We start from the raw sequence: 20,048 nt of genomic DNA, 5'->3' as shown, positions 1-20,048 counted from the left end.
GAAGATGTAAAAGTACAATTCCAAAAGACAAAAGCATATTTGACAAACATAATCGGTTCAGAACAGTGAGTAATAGGGATGGGAACAGACCAAACTACAAAGCAAAATTCATCATGAATTTTACCATTTGTGGTTCACGAACTGGGTCTACTTTCACAAACTTCCACAAATGTTTAAAGGATAGAGCAGAAACCTTTTGTGGATAGAGCAGAAAGCTTTCTGTTCCCTGTGAAAGCCACACCAACAACTGTTTGGGGCTTTCTTGTACACCATTATAATAGCACAATAAACACCATTATAATAGCACAATAAAGCCCCAAACCAGCTGAGCAGTGGCTCAGCTGTTTTTCAGGCTTTCTGCAAGCCATGTTTAAAGGGACTGCAGTCCTTTTCAATGGGATTTGTGAGGCCACAACCAGTTGGTTCATGAACAAATTTCCCAGTTCAAGGTTCAGCTACAGATGCAAACCACATTTTCCCAGTTCATGCCCATCCCTAATGAATAGTAAAACTGAAGTCAAATATGGTTATTGCTAGTTTGGATTTATCCCTAAGAAATGCAATATCACCCTCTTTGACCTTCTAAATGTAGCTAGAACTTCTATTTCCTTTAGCTTGGGAAAGCTATATGATGCTTTCACACCATTAACACTGACTGCTGGAGCAGAAAGGAACTCTTGCAAGGAATTGCTGGTGTCTGTTTCTGCAAATCCAACTTCTTGCCTTTCCATTATAGTGCTCAAATAAGGCAAGAGAGATATCAGGCTAGGTTGGGGAATTACTATAAGAGTAGTGGCAGCTGCTCTGAAAACTAGTTCAAAGCTACTCTGGAATGTATTAATGAATCTAATGGGCCCTTCTCCTGTGTACACATGCATAGGATTGCAGCTCCTATGCATTTTCCCTTTCCTTTTGGAGTTATGTATTAAGCAAGAACAAACATCTGTGTGGTACTGAACCTTTTCAAAAAACTCTTTAGGGCTTATTTGTTGCTGTTTAATAACCACAAATAAAGATTATTCTACAAGAGTGGTGTTTATTTCCTTTAAAAAATACATTTCAAAAATAAGCTAATGTAGCTAGTTCCAACATACTGTGTAATGCTTCAGTTAATGAAGATAGTTGTTTTAGTGGCTATATTTTAAAATGCTACGTATCATCTGTGCAAAACAAACAGTATGATAAATGAAATAAGTAGTATAATTGTCAAGTTGGATTTTACACAACCCCATTTCGGCTTCTGGTTTGGAATTCATACAAATGAGTATTAAAAATATATCTTCTTAAAATACAGAGGGCAGTTTATACACAAAATGAAAGATTCTAAATAACAATACAAAATATAATACAAGGGAAGTTCTTAATTACAGGCTTGCAATGTCATATTGATGTTTTATCCAAACATATAAAGCATGTACATTGATTCTGATCACTACTCAAAGCAATTTTGCCTTCACTTTCGTGCACACGATATTGGTACACATCCACACTGCCATAACATTGTTGAAATGATTCCTTCAATTCCTATTTCACACAGAGTTCTTCTGAAACTTATGTTCTTATGACTTAAAGAGTATATATGTTCAGCAACAATTTATTGCCAGTGAGAAATGGCTCATTATGCATACTTATAGTATGCACACTATTAGTTGTGGTTTGCACAAGCCCCCTCTAGAAAAAGATAAATACAAATGCTTCCTCCTCCTTCCTACTCTACTATTTTTAAAAAGGCAGTTCAAACATACCATGTCACAATACAAATCACTAAATAAACAGTTTTTTAAAATTGCTATGGACAGTGATTTTATGTCAGTTTTTCTTTAGTTTTTTTCCTAGATAAACTTTCTGTTCGCCCAATTCAGAAAGGACCATCCATGTGCCAAATATGTTTCTGCACAGGCCTTACTTCAGCCCTATGTACACAAAATGGTGCTATGGAAGGGGGAAATCCCTTGGACAATACATAGGTGGGATGAAGTTAACTTGATCTGAAGATTATTGTGATGCTTTCTATATGAACGCAAGCTGTTTGCAAGTCACTCTTATTTTCCCTTCCACAACAAGTGACTGATTAAAGGAGACTGTCCCTAATCATACTCTTAGCAGGGCATATTTCAGTACAGCAGTTTTCTCAGTGCATGACTATCTTCATAATGGGGATGGCATGTATTTTCTGCAACAAACATCATATATAGGTAAGTTTTAGTTAATAAATCTTTCACCTTTTAATTTTAATACTGTTTAAAATTAGATACCATAATAAGAAAGGTTTAAGAGATTTAAAGAGAACTCTTTTAATACAGCTCAATTAAAAAGAACAAAAATACAAATCATAGGAGAAACAAGTGGGTTACTTCTTTCCTCAGCTACTCCACACCCATTCCAGAACAGCTTGTGATCCAATAAGAAATAATTTTATGTAATCAAACCTCATATCATTGCTTTAGTTCCGAGATCATGGGTTCCTTCTCCATTTCAGCGTTTGAACCTGAGTCTGAAGCCTACTCCAGTCCCTGGTATGGAAGCAAGCCATGATTAGTGGTAATCATTCAGACCACATAGAAAAACTATGGTATTGCCAACCATGGAAAGGGTAGAGTGCATAAGCTAAAAGGAGGAGTGTTGATGGTACTCTCAATTGCCAAAATGTGGCAGCTCTGTGACATCTTAATTTAGCAGCAATGTTTACTAGGCTGGTAATGGGATTTTTTTTTTAAATCTAAGGAAAATACTCACTAAAGACTACAAGCTATTACTTTAAGTGAGATAGTTTTTGAAACCAACATGAATATTGCTTCCCCTGAGTTTAATGGAATTGAGCGGAGCACCAACTAAGAAGTTCTGCAGTGCCTGTTCTTCATTGTAGGCCCACATGGCAGAAATGTAAGTGAGTGATGATTTTCCATAAGAGCACTTAATTTTTACACATAATTGACAATAAAACGCTTCACTACTTTCAGCATTCAAGATGAATTTTCAAGGTCTGCTTTAAAACTTTTAGAAGTAGCACAGTCTGTTTCTGTTACAAGCACTCTGCATACCTGTAGTTCTCCAAGCACATCCTTTCTGTATCTTTGAAATGTGTTTCACAGGTTATGTGGCTGCATAAAAATATAGTTTGTCACGTTTTGCCAGTTTTGATCAGTATACCCTGCAAATCTTCTGGTAATGCCAGTATAATTGAATCAATGTGCATCTGTAACTTTTCCATTGTGCCAGGTTTCACAGGTAAGTTTTCTCCATCAGCCTGTAATTGCATAAGTTGCAATTAAAAATCTATAGTACTATTAAAGAATCCATTAGCATTCAGGAAAATAATCAAAGTTGAATGTTTTGGAAATTTAGGACTGATGCAGTCTGAGTTCAAAATTCAATTATTTATTTAAAACATTTTTAGGCCACCTTTCTATCTGATCAGAGTCTACAAGGCAATCAGCTTCTGTGATAAGATTTATCTTGGGGTGCTCCTGGCTCTTTTATCTTTTTGTTGTTGTTCATAGGCTGGTCCAGTATACTCCCTGAAACATTTTGTTTCTAAAATGTTCACATTAAAATATATTCCAGAATGTTCAAACTGAGTATGATTTGTCACAGGGGGAAAAAGTTTCAAAATTTGAAAGACTAACATGAAGCAGCCACCCTTATGGATACATATAAATTCAGGGTTACCATTTCCTGCTATGGGTTTTAGCCAGCAGGGGAAATGAGGATGGGGATAGAAATGCTGAACATGTCAATGTTACTTCAGGGTGAAAACCAGGATCGGACATCAGTGTTGCTCTGGAATTTCCCTCAAACGTCTATGGTATTATGCCATTCTTGCCCCCTGCCCTCTTCCAAAGCTCCCACAGGTACCAGGCAGGAGACTTGCAATGCTATGTTAAATACAAACAAGTCTATGAGCAGATATGTTTTTATATGCTAGGGACACATATCTTGTGGAAGGCCACATTCAGTTCCCATTCTCAGAAGGGTTTCAGGTTGCTATCTCTCTGGCTCCACTGAAGCTGAGAAGCATGGGAGGGCATGCATTAGGTGGGTTAGAAAAGGTGGGCATAGGAAAATTCCACTGTCTTTCACAAAAGGCTTCACATTTGGGACCATTTAGGTCCTGGATGAACTCTCATGCAGACAGAACCTGCCTTTCCGCCCAATATAGCTGTACACCAGGGCTTAATGGGAGTAATCTGTGTCACTGACAAGAGTGAAACAAGGCCTGCCAAAGGTGGGAATGTCTGGATCTTGATCATAGGTGCCCCAAAGTAACTTGTTTATATAAAACAAAATCTACTTAATCATAAAGTAGGTTGAAGCAGCTCCCCTTATTACCTTCTGCTCCTTAAAAGTGACAATTTGTTTTAAATTTCCCCCTAACAAGTCACAGCTGACTTATGGCAATCCCATAAGGTTTTCATGGTAAGAGATGTTTAGAGGTGGTTTGCCATTGCCTGGCTCCACATAACAACCCTGCTATTCCTTGGAGGTTTCCCATCCAAATACTAGCCAGGGCTGACCATACTTCATTTTAAATTACAGAAACTTTAATAACCAACTATAATGCATTACCCACACCAGAGGCAACTTCAGTTAATACATGGGGCCATCAGAGGGAGCCACTAGCAAATAAGCATATTAAGTTGCAAGCATCTTTCTGGAATCTCACCTATAACTGTAAGGAAAAGCTAACAATGCAGGAACCATACACTTGTCTGGTGAGAGTTATCAGAGGAATATTTTCCTAGAACTGCTGGAATGTAACAGGTAGGTACTTTGGGAAAACAGGTTTCCTACCTGTAACTGATGATCTTTGAGTGGTCATCTGTGCATTCACACTCATGGAATGAAGCGCCAGCAATGATCCCCAATCGGTAACTCCAAAGTCCGGGATTTTTCGCTGCCCGACCCTGGTAGGCATGTGCGACAGCCCCAGTATGCATGCCCACCCAGTGGGCACGAATATCCCACCAGTTCCTTCCCGCCACCACCTATCAAGAGTACCATGACCAGCAGCAGAGGGGAAGGAGGGCGGGTAGTGTGAATGCACAGATGACCACTCGAAGATCATCTGTTACAGGTAGGAAACCTGTTTATCTTCTTCGTGGTCTCTGAGCTTCACACTCATGGGAGATTAGAAAGCTAGGCTTACCTGGAGGAGGGAGCTGGTGGTTATGCCGAAGTAGCAGCTTGAAGGACCAGGGAACCCAGCTGTGCTCTGCAACGCTTCCAAACATTCAGGGCATAATGTCGCATGAAAACATGAGGAGATGCCCAGGTTGCAGTTAAGCAGATGTCCACCAAGGAAGCACCCTTCAGAAACGCTGTGGATGTAGCCATAGCTCTAGTGGAATGCGAATGGAGTGGCCCTGGCAAGGGACGCTTAGCCAACAGGTAGCAAAGTTTAATGGCTTCCGTGATATACTTAGAAAGTCTCTGTGCAGAGATCTTGAAACCCAACCTAGGGGCCACATAGGAGACAAATAGATTGGGATCCTTCCTAAATGGCTTGGTGCGATCCACAAAAAACAATAACGCCCTCTTAACATCCAAGGCGTGCAGATCTTTCTTCTGCAGAAGAAGGGTAAAAAGTAGGCAAAAACACTTCCAAATTAAGGTGGAAACTAGACACCACCTTAGGGCGGAACGATATATCTGGGGCCAAGGACACCCCATCATCCTGAAAAGAGATGTATGGAGCATCACACCATAGAGCCACTAGCTCACCTGCCCTCCTGGCCATAGTGACGGCCACTAAGAAGGCAGTCTTCCAGGCTAGAAGATGCAACGGGCAGGTAGCCAAGGGTTCAAAAGGCTTCCTCGAGAACCGTTCCAGGACCAGCAGCAGATCCCAAGCAGGAGGAGGAACCTTAGATGATGGGTGAAGCCGCAGAAGACCCTTCAAAAACGTTTTGTATGCTGGTGTGTAAAAACCAATGCACCATCCACAGGGTCGTGATGAGCTGAGATGGCAGCCAGATATACTCGAATTGAGGAATGATTAAGTCCAGCATTAAAAAGAGACAGTAAAAACTCAAACACAAACTCAAGACCAGCAGAACATGCACTGATACCTTTGTCCCGCAAAAAAGAAAGGAACTTAGCCTACTTTCCTGCATAGGAGCAGTGAGTTGACAACTTTCTACTGTTCAACATCACATGTTGCACTCTGTCGGAGAATTCTAGAAGCTGACCCTCCAAGCTGTCAATTTGAGGTGAGGGATGTCATGGTGAAACAGGCGGCCTCCTTGAGTCAAAAGGAGGTCCGGTTCCAATGGAAACCTGTGGTGACACCCCCCTGCCATGGCTAGGAGGACAGGGAACCAAGTCTGTTGAGGCCACCATGGAGCAACTAGGATGCACTCCGGACACTCCTGGGCCAATTTGTGAAGCACTCTGGTGAGAAGAGGCAAGGGTGGAAACAGGTAAAGAAACTTGTCCGCCCACGGAAGAAGACCGTCCCCCAGGGATCTTGGGTCTGCCCCTCCTCTGCAGCAGAACTGTTCGCACTTTCGATTGTTTGCCGTGGCAAATACATATATTCTGGGATGACCCCACTCCTGGAACAGAGGTTTGAGGTATCTCCAGTTCATCTCCCCATTCGTGATGGGAGACGTCTCTCCTGTTCAGGGAGTCTGCTTGAACATTGAGCTCCCCGGGCAGGTGGGTGGCTACAATGAAGGTCTGAGAAGCTATGCAGGTCCCCCAAAGCTGCATCGCCAACACACACAGCTTTCTAGACACTATCCCCCCTTGATGATTTTATAACTGACAGCCGTCGTGTTGTCTGACATAACAGCTATGGTCTGACCGTTGATTAGGAGTAGAAATGACCGCAAGGCCAGATGAACTGCCATGAGCTCTAAGAAATTGATGTGATGGTGAGCCATTGACGGGGGCCATGGGCTGCCTATGCAAAGATCTCCAAGGTGCGCTCCCCATCCCCACAGCGAGACATTTGTTGTTACCGTGAATGAGGGGAGGGAGAGATGAAATGGAGCTCCTCCGCAAAGATTGGACTTTATCCTCCACCAATCCAGAGAGCGTAGCACCAATGATGGAACTTGCAGAATCTTGGATGGGAGATCTCTCACCGGATTGTAAGTCCTGATGAACCAGAGCTGGAGGATTCGCATCCTCAGCCTCGCAAAACGCAGAGCATTGGTAGTAGCTGCCATGAGGCCCAAGAGACGTTGGATCTGCAGAACAGAAGCACATCTCACCGCCTGAAGGAGTTGAACCAGGGAGATGATATCCAACGCTCGGGAATCTGGAAGAAACGCTAGGTGTTGGGTGCTGTCCAAAATCGCTCCTATAAATTGAACTCTTTGTGCTGGGATCAGGTGAGACTTCTCATTCACCAGAAGTCCTAGTGCACTCAAAAGGTTGAGAATCACTTGTAGATGCGCTCTGAGAGAAGCTTTGGACACAGCAACCACCAACAAATCGTCTATGTAGGGAAAAAGGGTGATACCCTGGAGACGAAAGTAAGCCATCACAACAACTATGGTCTTTGTGAAGACCCTGGAGGCCGTAGAGAGCCCAAAAGGGAGTACCTGGTATTGACAATGGTGCATCCCAATGGCAAACTGAAGAAACCTGATGTGAAAATAGGCATCCTTCAAGTCCAGGGTGGCCATCCAATCTCCCTTGTTGATGAGTGGAAGGATGCTTTGTAGAGTCAGCATTCTGAACTTCTGATAAGCGAAGAATTCGTTCAGGCCCCTCAGATCCATGATTGGATGAAGTCCACCATCCCACTTGGGTACCGTGAAGAACCTGGAGTAGAACCCCTGACCCTTGAGATGATCGGGAACAGGTTCTATAGTTTGCTTACTGAGCAGATTTTGAATTTCCTCCAGTAGAACCGCTGTAGGGTGTGTGATCACCAATCTGGGATAAGAAGGGGGCTGAACAAATTCTATCGCATAACCCTCCTGTATGATGGACAAGACCCACTTGTCGGTGGTAATCCGCCACCATGCTTGCAGAAATCTGTGGAGGTGGGAGCCCAGAGGAGGGAGTGGGGGGAGAAGGGGGGATGCCAAAGTCAAAGTCCCTGCTTGGGATTCCTGCCAGTCTTATACTTTCTCATGTAAGAGAAATAATAAGAAAACTTGGTTTTCCCCCCTGCAGCGAAGGAACTTTTGGCCTCATGCTGTCCCGTACGCGGCTTCCACAAACTCTCAGGGGATTTGGTGTGGTAGGGCTTCTTAGGCCATCGTTTGGACCATGGACGAGAATTGCCAGGGCAAGGGGAAGATGAAGGTACCCCCAGATTACGAGATGTCTTAATGCTCTTGTCCATTTCTTGTAGAACTGCATCCGTAGTGGAGCTGAAAAGACCCTCACCTTCAAAGGGGAGGTCCTCTACCCAGGATCTGGTGTCTAACTGGAGGGCAGTGGCTCGAAGCCAAGAATGACGATGCAACGTAATGGCCGAGGTAAGTGTCTTAGCTGCAGCGTCCACCATATGTTTTGAAGCCTGCAGCTGTTGTTTTGCCAGGAGCATTCCCTCCCTTTGGGCCTTTTCGGCCAAAGTGCACTTATCCTCAGGCAGAGAAGCTAGGAGTAGTGAAAGTTGCTCCCAGAGGGAATACTGGTATCTCGCCATGCAGGCAAAATAATTAGAAATTTTAATTCCAAGAGTGCCCGCAGAATAAAAGCGCCTGTCAAAAATATCCTCTTCCCTTCTTTATCTGGAGGTGAGACGTGGCTCTTCTTAGTCTTGGACAAGGACAATGCAACTACAGAGCTGGGGCGTGGATAGTTAAAGAGAAACTCTGCGCCCTGTTCCTGGATCCTGCACATGTGATCCATATGCTTGGAAGAGAGGGGTGGAGGCAGGCTTGGACCAAGGATCTTTGATGGCTTGCAAGATGACCTTAGTAATGGGAAGGGCTACTGCTGTCAAAGTGTCCTTCTGCATGATGTCAAAGACTGTGTCGTCAATGACCGGTGGAGGTTGGACCACTGGCAAAGACAAGGAATGTGCCATTCTTTTGATGAGCTCCCCATAGGATTTCAAATCCTTGGAAGGAGAGATTGGAAGATCCTCTGCTATCCTGGATTCTGAGGACGATACCTCCTGGTGATGACCCAACTGCTCCTCCCCCTCGTCATCGGAGGTCAATGGCGATGACGATGCACTCTCAGCCGATGGTAAACCTGGGGCGTCAATGGCAATTCTAGTCAAGGAGGTTTTCTCAACGTTGGGACCACTGAAATGTGCCCGCTTCCTGACCAAATTCGGGGTTGAAGTCGGCATCAATGAATCTTGGCGACGTGGTAGAGAATGCGCCGAGACCCTGGAGTGGTGCGAGGCTTCCGAGTGCTGATCCCGGTCTGGGTTCTGAGGAGGGTACCTAGGGTATGGCGAATGATTGGAATAGCCCCCAAACGGATAAGCCCACGGTTGCAGGTCCCAGTTGGGCAGAGGATGAGGATGTCTAAAAGGGTCCGAAGGCTCCCCAAATCTCTCAAGCTGGATCAAGGGCATCTTCGGTGTTGAGCGGTCTCTCGGCTGCGAAACGTCTAAGTCCGATGCCAAACTCCAATCACCGTCCTCCTTCGAGTCTGCCGACCATTCTGTAGGGTCAGTCTCATGGTTGGAGCCAGAAAGGGAGGTCTGCGGAACATCCATCGGACCCAAGGGGCTCTTCGGTCGAATCGATGAAGCGAGGATTTTTTCCAGAGGCTCCCCCGAGATGATCACCGTGTCCTTTAATGGCAGAGAAGGGGTCTGCCTGTCTTGGCATCTCTTTTTCTCCTTATGTTTCTTGGGCTCAGCAGAACGAGAGTCTCGGGCCCCTTTGGCCTTCTTGGCTGGGGTCGATGGTTTCGACTAGGATGCCAAGCCCGCACGCTTTTGGGGGAGGTCGGCTCCTTGGAATGGTTGGGTCGGTTGGCTCAATAATGAGGCCAGAACCAATGTCGATGCCAGGGTGGCCATCGAAGCGCTGGTCGACACCGATGTCAACATCTGCAGTGCGAGAGCCAATTTCACCAGTGCCGCCAAAAGCCTTGCAGCTCAGTTTTTTCTCGTCTGCTTGGAAAATTTCGAGCAGTGATGACAGGATTCCAACCGATGACCTTCCCCAAGGCACAGCAGACAAAGAGAATGTCCATCTGGAGGCGGGATCTTACTCCCACACTTGAGGCACCGCTTAAACCCCCCCCTAACCCTTTTTCATAGACAGGGATGGTGGGAGAAGGGTGGAGGGAAAAACCCCGAAGTGTAAAAACAACTAACTAATAGTCTCTCTCTCTTTTTTTTTACAACAGGAATGAAGAAAAACAAAGAAAAAAAGAAGAGAAACCTGGAGAAGGAAAAGGTGAATAACTACCGACCGGAGAAACGAAGAACAAGTCTATCCGACACGACGGTAAAGAAGGAACTGGTGGGATATTCGCACCCACTGGGTGGGCATGCGCACTGGGGCTGTCACGCATGCCTACCGGGGTCAGGCAGTGAAAAATCCTGGACTTTGGAGTTACCGATCAGGAATCGGCGCTGGTGCTTCATCCCATGAGTGTGAAGCACAGAGACCACAAAGAAGATTTTACAGAGACACAATGTCAAACACGCTGTCACAGGTTCCACCATGAAGAGCAGGGGGAAATTAGAGATCAAGGGTCTTACTTACCCAGCCTCCGTGGAGCCTGTTTGGCTTTATTTGTCACTGAAACAATAGCCCACACACACTCACCAGAAAACAGCCACCACCAGTCACTTTAAGATCCGAGGCTGGCAGGTCCTGCCCCTCTCTCTCTTTCACGCATACCTCTTATTGCTAAATTTGCACCTAGCTTATTTAAAAAGGTGAAATACACAAAACCTTCTACAGCTGAGCAAACTGGGGACAACATATGTTAAACACAACAAATATTAACCATATTTTGGGAATACAGAGTAGGAACGGAAGGTTTATGGGGAGAAAGAAAACAGAAGGATTTCATACACATCAGAGAATGCAAAAATGATAAAACACAGAAAGCTAACCACACTAAACAGATAACCTAGCTAAATGGTTTACAGTTCACAAATCCTGAGCTATGTCAGTCTGACATGGCCCTATCCTTCAGAGGAACCCACCCCCTTGCTTACTCCTAGGAAAGGCAAATATAATTCTCGTGCTTCAGGGTTTTTATCATTTTTTCAATAATCACACCCTTACAACAACAGGTGTTCTTTTCCTACTCTAGAGAAACCCTGTCCTTCCTTATGGGCTTTATGACTTGCTGTTCTGTTTCCATTTTTACTAGAGATGCTGCCCAAAGGGATTGCCTGATTTTGGAGCTTAATTTAAAAAAAGGAATGGGGACTAGGATACAACTCATGACAGGCTTAATTAGGTTTAGAGAGAGGCGGGGGTGGGGTGGGGACAAGCATCAGCAAGGAAGTAATGATTCTGAGCAGGAGACTAATTTAACATATAGACCATCAAACAAGTCTAGTCCCTCCTTATAGTCCTCCTGCTAGAAAATACAGCAGAGGGCTGCTCAGTGTTCTACCCCAACCCCAACGCAAAGAAGGCAGAGCCATGAGTTTTCTGAGAGTCATTTTAGCTCTGAATTTCATCTGGCAGGGAGAGAGAAGAAATGAGCTCGTGTACAGCAGCTACTCTAATCCTAAACTACTTTTGCCATCAACTGATGGGAAAACAGAATAGCTCTCCCCACTGTGGGACAGTCAGAGATTAGAGCCACCTTGGGAACTCAAAAGACATACAGCATGGATTCTGTTGTAGAGTCTCTTGAACATGCTCTTGCTTTAATTGTAGAGCTAATGTCTTTACAGAAGGTTCCCCAATCCTTAAGATAAATGGAAATTTCTGAATATCTCTGCATTTGATCATTAGTGTCCAATACAACTTTTTTAAAGCACAAACTGAGAGATGAATATTTGGCAGAAACAGAAACACCTTGTTAAACACTTAGAGTGAGCTTCAGGTCTCTGATGGTACATCATGCTTAGCTATTATAGTATTTTAAAAGCAGCACAATACAGTATTTTGTGTCATACACTTACAATGCATTCCCTTGCAGAATTAACTACAGTTCTGGCCCACTGAAATCAATGGATTACATTGAATTAATTCTGCACAGGATTTCACTGTGACTCACCAATTTATCCTTTAATTTTAAGACAAGGTCCACTGTTTCTACTTCAGTATGTTTTTGACTCCAGAAAAGCAAGTCCTATCAAAAAGACATGGTTAGGTTACATTAATACATTTTCATTGAAGGCAGGTCACTAGAAAGTGTTATTATAGGAGCTTCATAACATTTCTTAAATGCCTAAATTCCTCTAATCTAGAACCAGAAAAAAGCAACTGGCAAATAAAGTTCGCATTTTTATATTTAACAGGGACTGTGATGTGGCTGCTAGTGCACTCCACAAATATAAGTTATAAAAAGATAAAATCCCAGTAAGTTACAAATTTCTAATAGATCAATATAAGGAAAAAAATATTACCCTAGTGGGAAGAATAAATAAGTCATACCAGAACAAATCTTGATTCTCTTGTGGGATGACTTCCCAAGCCTTGGATAATTGCAGGTACTTTGAGACCTAGTTCTTACAAGCTGCAGATGCAACAGTAAGCCTGTAAGTAAGTAACACCTCAAACTGCAGCCGGGACTCAAATAAAATTTTTCCTCGCGCAAAAATATCCTATGCAAATAGAAAACTAGCATACCAATGAGAAAGGTTTAGCCTAATGTTGTGTCTGGCCTTTGTCCTGGGAAGTACAGCACAGTGCACCTGTGGGCGGTGCCTGGAAGGGACGAACGCAGCCCGCCTATGACTATCAGTGGCGGGAAGTTTAACTGGCCAGGATTGGACCCGACCAGGAAGGTTGTTCCGGGAAATACATATAACAGGGGACCCAGCCCCACCATGTTGTCTTTGTGATGTACTCGCTAATAAAGCATGCTGCCATCTGAACAGCTCTGATATCAGTACATTACACTGGCAACGAAGGTGGGATACCGGTGAGCAGAGAGCAGCCTCCAGCCGCCCGCAAGCCCTGCGATCTGAGCTCTAGTGCTCCTGTGGCCGAGGTCATGGCTACTGCTCCCAGACAAACCCTACCGGCGTTCGACGTCACCCAGCTCAACTTATGGGACTCATGGGTGGACCAGATCAACTACTACATAGAGCTGCACAAAATGGAGGCAGCGGCAGAGAAGAAGGAGTTTCTCCTGAATTCGTGCGGGGTGGAGACCGTCCAGCTGATGAAGCGACTCATTGCACTGACAACCCTCGTGAGGGCAACCTACAACCAGCTGGTCAAGGCGATGACGAACCACATTGCGCCACAGCCGTCCTGTCTCACACGTAGGCATGCGTTCTACATGAGACAGCAGAGACAAGCTGAGTCTGCCACCGAGTATCTCGCAGAGCTCCGTTGATTAGCCCTGAGATGCGATTTCACAGGAGACCTGGAAGAGATCCTGCTGGACCGTTTCGGGGTTGGTGTCCGGGAGGAGAAAATGTGCCAAAAGTTGCTAGCATACGAGGACAAAGACTTCGACCTCGCGAAAGCGCTCCGACAGGCAACCACCTTCGAACAGACACACACCAGCCCTTCCGCGAACCATGTCGCCGCTGTCTCGATCAAGGACAGCTCTGACGAGGAAGGGGCACATCAGCTTTGCCACCAGCCACACAGTGGGCTGAAAACACCAAACCGACCACGGGCAGCAGAGAAGCCAAGCACCAAGTGCGCCAGCTGTGAAAACCCACACAAGCACTAAGACTGCCCCTACCATAACTTGGACTGCAGAAGCTGTGGAAAAGTGGGCCACATTGCCCGAGCTTGCAGGGCCAGACCCAACAGATCTACACACCATGACTTGACAGACACACACACGACAGCCGCAAACAGCATCCAGGTAATGAACTTGCCCCGGGACACCCCCGATAAGGTCAAAGTGCAGGTCTTGATCGAGGGGGGCACCTGCCTGATGGAATTCGACACGGGATCCTCTATCTCCATTATTTTAGAGGAAATCCTCAGTAAATTCTGTCCCCACAACTGGCCGGCCCTGCGGCCCGCGGAGTTCATATTGCGTGACTTTCAAAAGAATCCAGTGCAGATCGTGGAGTGGGCCAGAGTTAGAGTGGAGTTCAAAAATTTTAAAGGGGCCTTGGACAGTCAGTCAGTCAGTCAGTTTAATACGGCTCTAGGCCAATCAACAACAACAACACAACACATCGATAACAGTACAACACAACACAACACCAAGCTAAAATATCACATAACAATATAATAACTATGTACAACCATCAAAGTAGTAATAAAATTATCTGATATAGGCAATACTTAACTAAGGGCAACTTTCTTTCAAATACAAGCAGTGTTAAATTTCTTCCTGTCAAGGTCGGAAACATATAGAAACTTAGCAAGATCCAGGGAAAGTTGATCACACCCGTCCCCTAGGAGGAAGTGCATGACTTGGGCCTGATTTAAAGATTCAGCTAACATTAGGTGGTTCCGCAGAAGTTTGTACCTTACCTCTGTATGGAAAAGGCAGTTCAGAATAAGATGGAGAACAGTATCAACCTCCTCCAGGCCGCACGGACAGATCCTGTCTTCTAGCGGAATCTTATGGAAACGGCCCCTCAGTACTGCTGTGTCCAGAATGTTCAAGCGTGCCAAGGACAGCATCCGCCTGATCTTAATTGGCTGTATCTTTTCTAGATACCTGGCACTTTTAAGATCACTTGTAAAGAAGGTTGGGATATACGTCCCCCCAACTTTGGCCAGAGATTGTTTCAACTCCAATTTCAGTAATCGGTCTCTGATAATTGCTTTTGCCCCGTTCTTAAACATGAGGGCTAGGGAATCAATATTCAGATCACTTTCCTCTAATTTAGAATTTAATTTCATCAACCAATTGCTAACAAATGAGTCATAGAAAATTTGATGTGCAATATCATCCGGGTTCGCCAGCACCCTTAAAAGGAGACTCAAACCTCTATTCCACATTAATGTGGAGAGGCTTGGAAGCCCCGTTTCCAGCCTAATTGCAATAGATGAAGCATATTTTGGCACCTGTAGGATACATCGTACAAACTTCGATTGAACCATCTCCAATTTAGTTAATTTGTTATACAAGAAAATCTCAGCTCCATACATTAATTGGGGTATAACCTTGGCGTTGTAAACCTTAATAGCCGCTAAGGCATTATAAGCGCCCTTAGAGGTGTAAAACTCCTGCAGAGCAAGCGCCGTGCGTTGGGCGTTACAGTGTACGTTTTCTATGTGCCCTTGGTAGGATCCTGTATGATGAAAAACGACCCCCAGATATTTGTATGTTTTAACTTGTTTCAGTTTTTCATCATTAAAACGCCAAATCATTTCTCTGAATCTTTTAGTGAAGACTATAATTTTAGACTTGTCCCTGTTAACGACTAGATCTGTGTCAAGGCAAAAGAGAGAAAGCATTCTAAGCGACCTACGTAAACCAACTTGGGTTCTTGACAGGAGTAACACGTCGTCTGCATACAACAAGATGGGCACAGCAATCTTCCCGATCTTAGGGGGATGCAGACAGGGGTCAGTAAAATACCCTACAATGCTATTGATGTATAAATTGAAAAGTTGCGGAGCTAATATACAGCCTTGTTTGACACCTTTACTTGTTTGAATTGAATGAGTCAAATGACCTTGAGGGGTGCATTTTACCTGCATACTAGAATTTTCGTACAGTTTCATCATGAGAAATAGGACATTTTTGTGGTGAAATTCCGGCTCACCACCCTATTGGGATTGGCTTGGTTTAAGCCCCTGGGCATCAAAATTCTAGGGGCAGACCACATACAGGCCCACAATTTCGACCAAGTGTGCCGGGAGTTCCCAGAAGTATTCGATGGTGCTCTGGGAACATACAAGGGGCCACCTATCGTGTTGCAGCTGGACCCCAGGGTTAGGCCCTTAAGGCTGAAGGCTTGTCGGATTCCATTTGCACTTAAGTAAAAAACTGAAGCTGAACTGGACCGCCTCGTGGCCCAGGGGGTGCTAGAGCCCGTCTCCCATGCCACTTGGGAAACCCCCATAGTTACCCCAGTCAAACCAAACAGGGACGTGTGCATCTGTGCTGACTACAAATGCACAATTAACAAAGCACTACAGGACCACTCATACCCCGTCCCGGTAGTCAGCCAAGTCCTTGCCTCCCTGGTCGGTTCCAAGATTTTCGGGAAGTTGGATTTGGCCCAAGCATACCAACAACTTCCGGTGGATGAGCAAATGGCTGAGGCTCAGATCATCGTGACGTGTCGAGGAGCTTTCAAGGTGTGGAGGCTACAAATTTGGGATCAGCGTGGCTCCGAGAATTTTCCAAAGTTTAATGGACTGTCTCCTTAAAGGGATTCCCGGAGTACAACCCTTTTTCGATGACATTTTGATAGCTGCACCCAACGCCGATGAGTTCTACCGCCACCTTTGAGAGGTGCCGTTTTCAGAACGCAGGTCTCAAGGTGAAGCGGGAGAAGTGCTAGCTTGGGGTGCCAAGGGTGGAGTTCCTGGGGTTTGCAGTGAACACCGTGGTAATTCACCCAACGGCTGACAAGACCAGGGCAATAGTACAGACCCTGACCCCCACTTGCAGGGCAGAGCTACAAAGTTTTTGGGGGCTCCTGAACTTTTACCACTCATTCTTGCCCCACAAAGCAGCCCTGGCCGAACCCCTACACAGACTCCTAGATAAGGGCGCCTCATGGGTCTGTGGAAAAATGCAGGCGGCAGCCTTCCAGGTGGTCAAGGACATCTTGGTTTTAAATTAGGTACTCCACCATTTTGATGAGTCCTTCCCCGTGATTTTAGCATGCGATGCTTCCCCTTACGAAGTGGGTGCTGTCCTGGGCCACCAACTCCTGGACGGGAGAGAGGCCCCTGTGGCCTATTACTCTCGCACCTTGACCCAAGCTGAGCGCAACTACGCCCAAATAGATAAGGAGGCAGTGGCAATCGTGGTGGGCGTATACAAATTCAACGACTACCTGTATGGTAGGCGCTTCACGACTGCCCCAGATCACCAAACACCGCAGATCCTGTTACAGCGGGTCCTGCGGTGGAACGAGTTCCTCAACTCATACACCTACAAGCTTGTCTGCCACCCCGGCAAGGCAATGGGCCATAAAGACGCCCTCAGCCGCCTTCCGCTGCCACAGACGGACCCAGATCTGGCCCCGGCCACCACGTGATGCTCCTGAAGTCTCTGCCGGAGTGGCCCCTCCACACAGCGGAGGTAGCCAGGCCCACGGGCAGAGACCGCGTCCTTGCACGCATTTCGGACTGGGTGGGGAGGGGTTGGCCCACGGACAAATTGGATGCTGCATTCAGACCGTTTGTTTCCCGCTGGAAAGAACTCTCCTTACACAAAGGGTGTATTCTTTGGGGCAGCAGAGTGGTGGTCCCTCCCCCACTCCAGAAGCAAGTGCTTGAAGCCTTGCATGAGACGCACCCGGGGATAGTGCATATGAAAACTCTGGCGTGGAGCTACGTATGGTGGCCGGGAATGGATGAAGAGATTGAGGGGTGGGTTAGGAGATGCCCGTCCTGCCAAGAGTCCCGGCCGAATCCGCCTGGTGTCCCCATTCACTGCTGGGAATTCAATCAGGTGCCGTGGTCCCAGCTACACTTAGATTTTGTGGGACCATACTAGGGGCAAATATTCTTTATCTTGGTGGATGCTTACACGAAGTGGCTGTAGGTCATCCCAGTCACTTCCACCTCCACCATGGCCACAGTCAGAGCCTTACAGAGGGTTTTTTGCACCCACGGAATCCCTGACACTGTAGTGACAGACAATGGCACCGCATTTACCTCCCGGGAGTTCCAGGAATTCCTGAATAGGTACCTCATCCGCCACATACAGTCCGCTCCCTTTCACCCAGCCACTAACGGCCAAGCGGAGTGCATGGTTCGCACAACCAAGGAGGCCCTGGGTTGCATAGTCCAAGGGGATTGGGACCACCAACTGTCTGCCTTCCTGTTTGGGAACAGGATCAACCCCAACCCGGCTATGGGCATAAGCCCTGTCTAGTTACTCACGGGCAGGTGGTTAAACACCCAGCTTGATAGGTTACATCCTGACCGGGCCCCGGACCTCTGCAACTCCCCCGAGACCAGGGTGGCCACTAGGGGGTTCTTTCCAGTCTTTCTGGTCTATGCCAAGAACTTTGTGAGCGGGCTGGAGTGGATACCAGCTTGGGTGCTGTGGCTCACCGGGTCCTGCTGTTACGAGGTCTCGTCAGAAGGGGGGTAGCTTCTCCACAGACACACAGACCAACTCCGTCGCCACACCCTGCCAGAGGAACTGGCAGGGCCAGGGGGAGTGGGGAAGGGGAGAGCACAGGGCCGCTGCAAGAAGCAACTCTGCTGAGCTCGCTGGGGTTACTGGCGGAGGAGCCTTACGGGGCGGGGGAGATACCTCCGCAGGATCGAGACAACGCTCTGCTGACCACAGCCCAAAGCTAAGAACCAGCGGTTACAGAACCCCACACAGCAGCCCCAGCTCCCCAGATCGAACCTTGGCAGTCGCTCAGAGAGCAGCAGCTGCCCGCTCATTTGAAAGACTATGTATCTTGAACTGGGGGGGGAGGAGTGTTGTGTCTGGCGTTCGTCCCTGGAAGTACAGCACAGCGCATCTGCGGGCGGTGCCTGGAAGGGACGAACGCAGCCGCCTATGACGAACAGTGGCAGGAAGTTTAACTGGCCAGGATTGGACCCGACCAGGAAGAAGGTTGTACCGGGAAATGTATATAACAGGGAACCCAGCCCCACCATGTTGTCTTTGTGATGTACTCGCTAATAAATCATGCTGCCATCTGAACGTCGCCGATATCTGTACATTACACCTAACCTTTCCCCTGATTTTCTCCATGCATTTGTTTGGTAGGACTAAACAGTCTTATTATATAGTCTGAAGAACTGCAGACTGGACACTGGTTAACCACTTTATTTACTGCTTGTGTGATCAGATCTATGCATCCTTCTGGGTCACTGTAGTAAGACACCCCCTTTTTACTTCTGGATCAGGATTACAGTACTGGGGTTTTATCCTTTTCCCCGAGGGAGAAAGAAACCTACACCAATTTACTGTGAAGTTGGTATTAGTCCTAGTAGGAAAAGACCATCTTTTTCTCCCTAACAAGTGAATAAAAAGGTGACCATCTTTTTCTCCCTAACAAGTGAATAATAATTGTATGGAAGGATATTTCTTTAGGGGAAATTGCATGGGGGATACAAAGGTTAGTTCCAACCTGACAAAGCACAACTCTCAGACAACGCCCCCCCCCTTCCTTTTCAGACCTGTTTAAAACAAAAACAAAAACTAGGAGCCATCTGGAAATCAAATTATGGAGCTCCATCATTCCATCTAGTTGCACCTTAAATGAAATGTTCTGAGGGTTTTATTGTGATACCTCTAGAGAGGACAAAAAGTACATAATGGAAAAAACTGCTTTTCTAACCTCATTGCACAATGCTTCTAAATGCAGTGCCTCCAACTTTTGTGTCATTTCTTTCCGTCGTGTCCTGAACCAACCATCAAAGTTAGGAGATTTCAAGAAGTGTCTTTAAGATAAAAGGAAAATTAATCTAATTAATGGAATAAAGTGGCATTCTGGAATCAACCTTACAGCAACTCTGCTTTCAAAGCCAAAACATTTGAAATATAAGAACTTGAGAATAACTTATTATAACAAATAATATTACAGAGAATAAGCTATTACAGAGCATACTTGCTGATATAAATGGGAGAAATCACACTGAATGTGTAGAATATTGCACAACCTCCCCACCAACAATTCTGTTTGTAGCAGCTCTCAAGGGGAGGGGGGAGTCCTATTCTCCCTCATAACAATAGCTTGTTACAATCTGATAATCAACTAAAAAGAATAAATATGGTGATTTCATTAGTTCCATCATTAAAATGATTTCTTTTGCCAGATGAAGAACAGGGGATAGTCAGCTGCAGTCTCACACTTCTGGGATGTTTGGACTTTTGCAAGATGAGGCTTTCCAAGAGAATGGGAACCT

At 45.8% G+C, this 20,048-nt stretch overlaps 1 protein-coding gene across 2 annotated transcripts in view; it reads right to left on the bottom strand.

Annotated features, from left to right (window-relative positions):
• Positions 1 to 1,016: 1,016 nt before the first annotated feature.
• Positions 1,017 to 20,048, bottom strand: part of DENND6A (DENN domain containing 6A) — a 64,848-nt gene continuing 45,816 nt past the window's right edge. For both annotated transcript variants that reach the window (XM_060239728.1, XM_060239727.1), the window contains exons 18-20: positions 19,481 to 19,583; positions 12,121 to 12,195; positions 1,017 to 3,247 (exon numbers count right to left, since the gene is read on the bottom strand). In XM_060239728.1, coding sequence (XP_060095711.1) covers positions 3,122 to 3,247; positions 12,121 to 12,195; positions 19,481 to 19,583 — 304 coding nt within the window. In that variant the 3' untranslated portion in view covers positions 1,017 to 3,121. The remainder of the gene's footprint in view (positions 3,248 to 12,120; positions 12,196 to 19,480; positions 19,584 to 20,048) is intronic.

The sequence above is a fragment of the Heteronotia binoei genome, chromosome 5 (assembly GCF_032191835.1).
Source record: "Heteronotia binoei isolate CCM8104 ecotype False Entrance Well chromosome 5, APGP_CSIRO_Hbin_v1, whole genome shotgun sequence".
NCBI lineage: Eukaryota > Metazoa > Chordata > Lepidosauria > Squamata > Gekkonidae > Heteronotia > Heteronotia binoei.
This window is presented reverse-complemented; position numbering and strand designations above follow the sequence as displayed.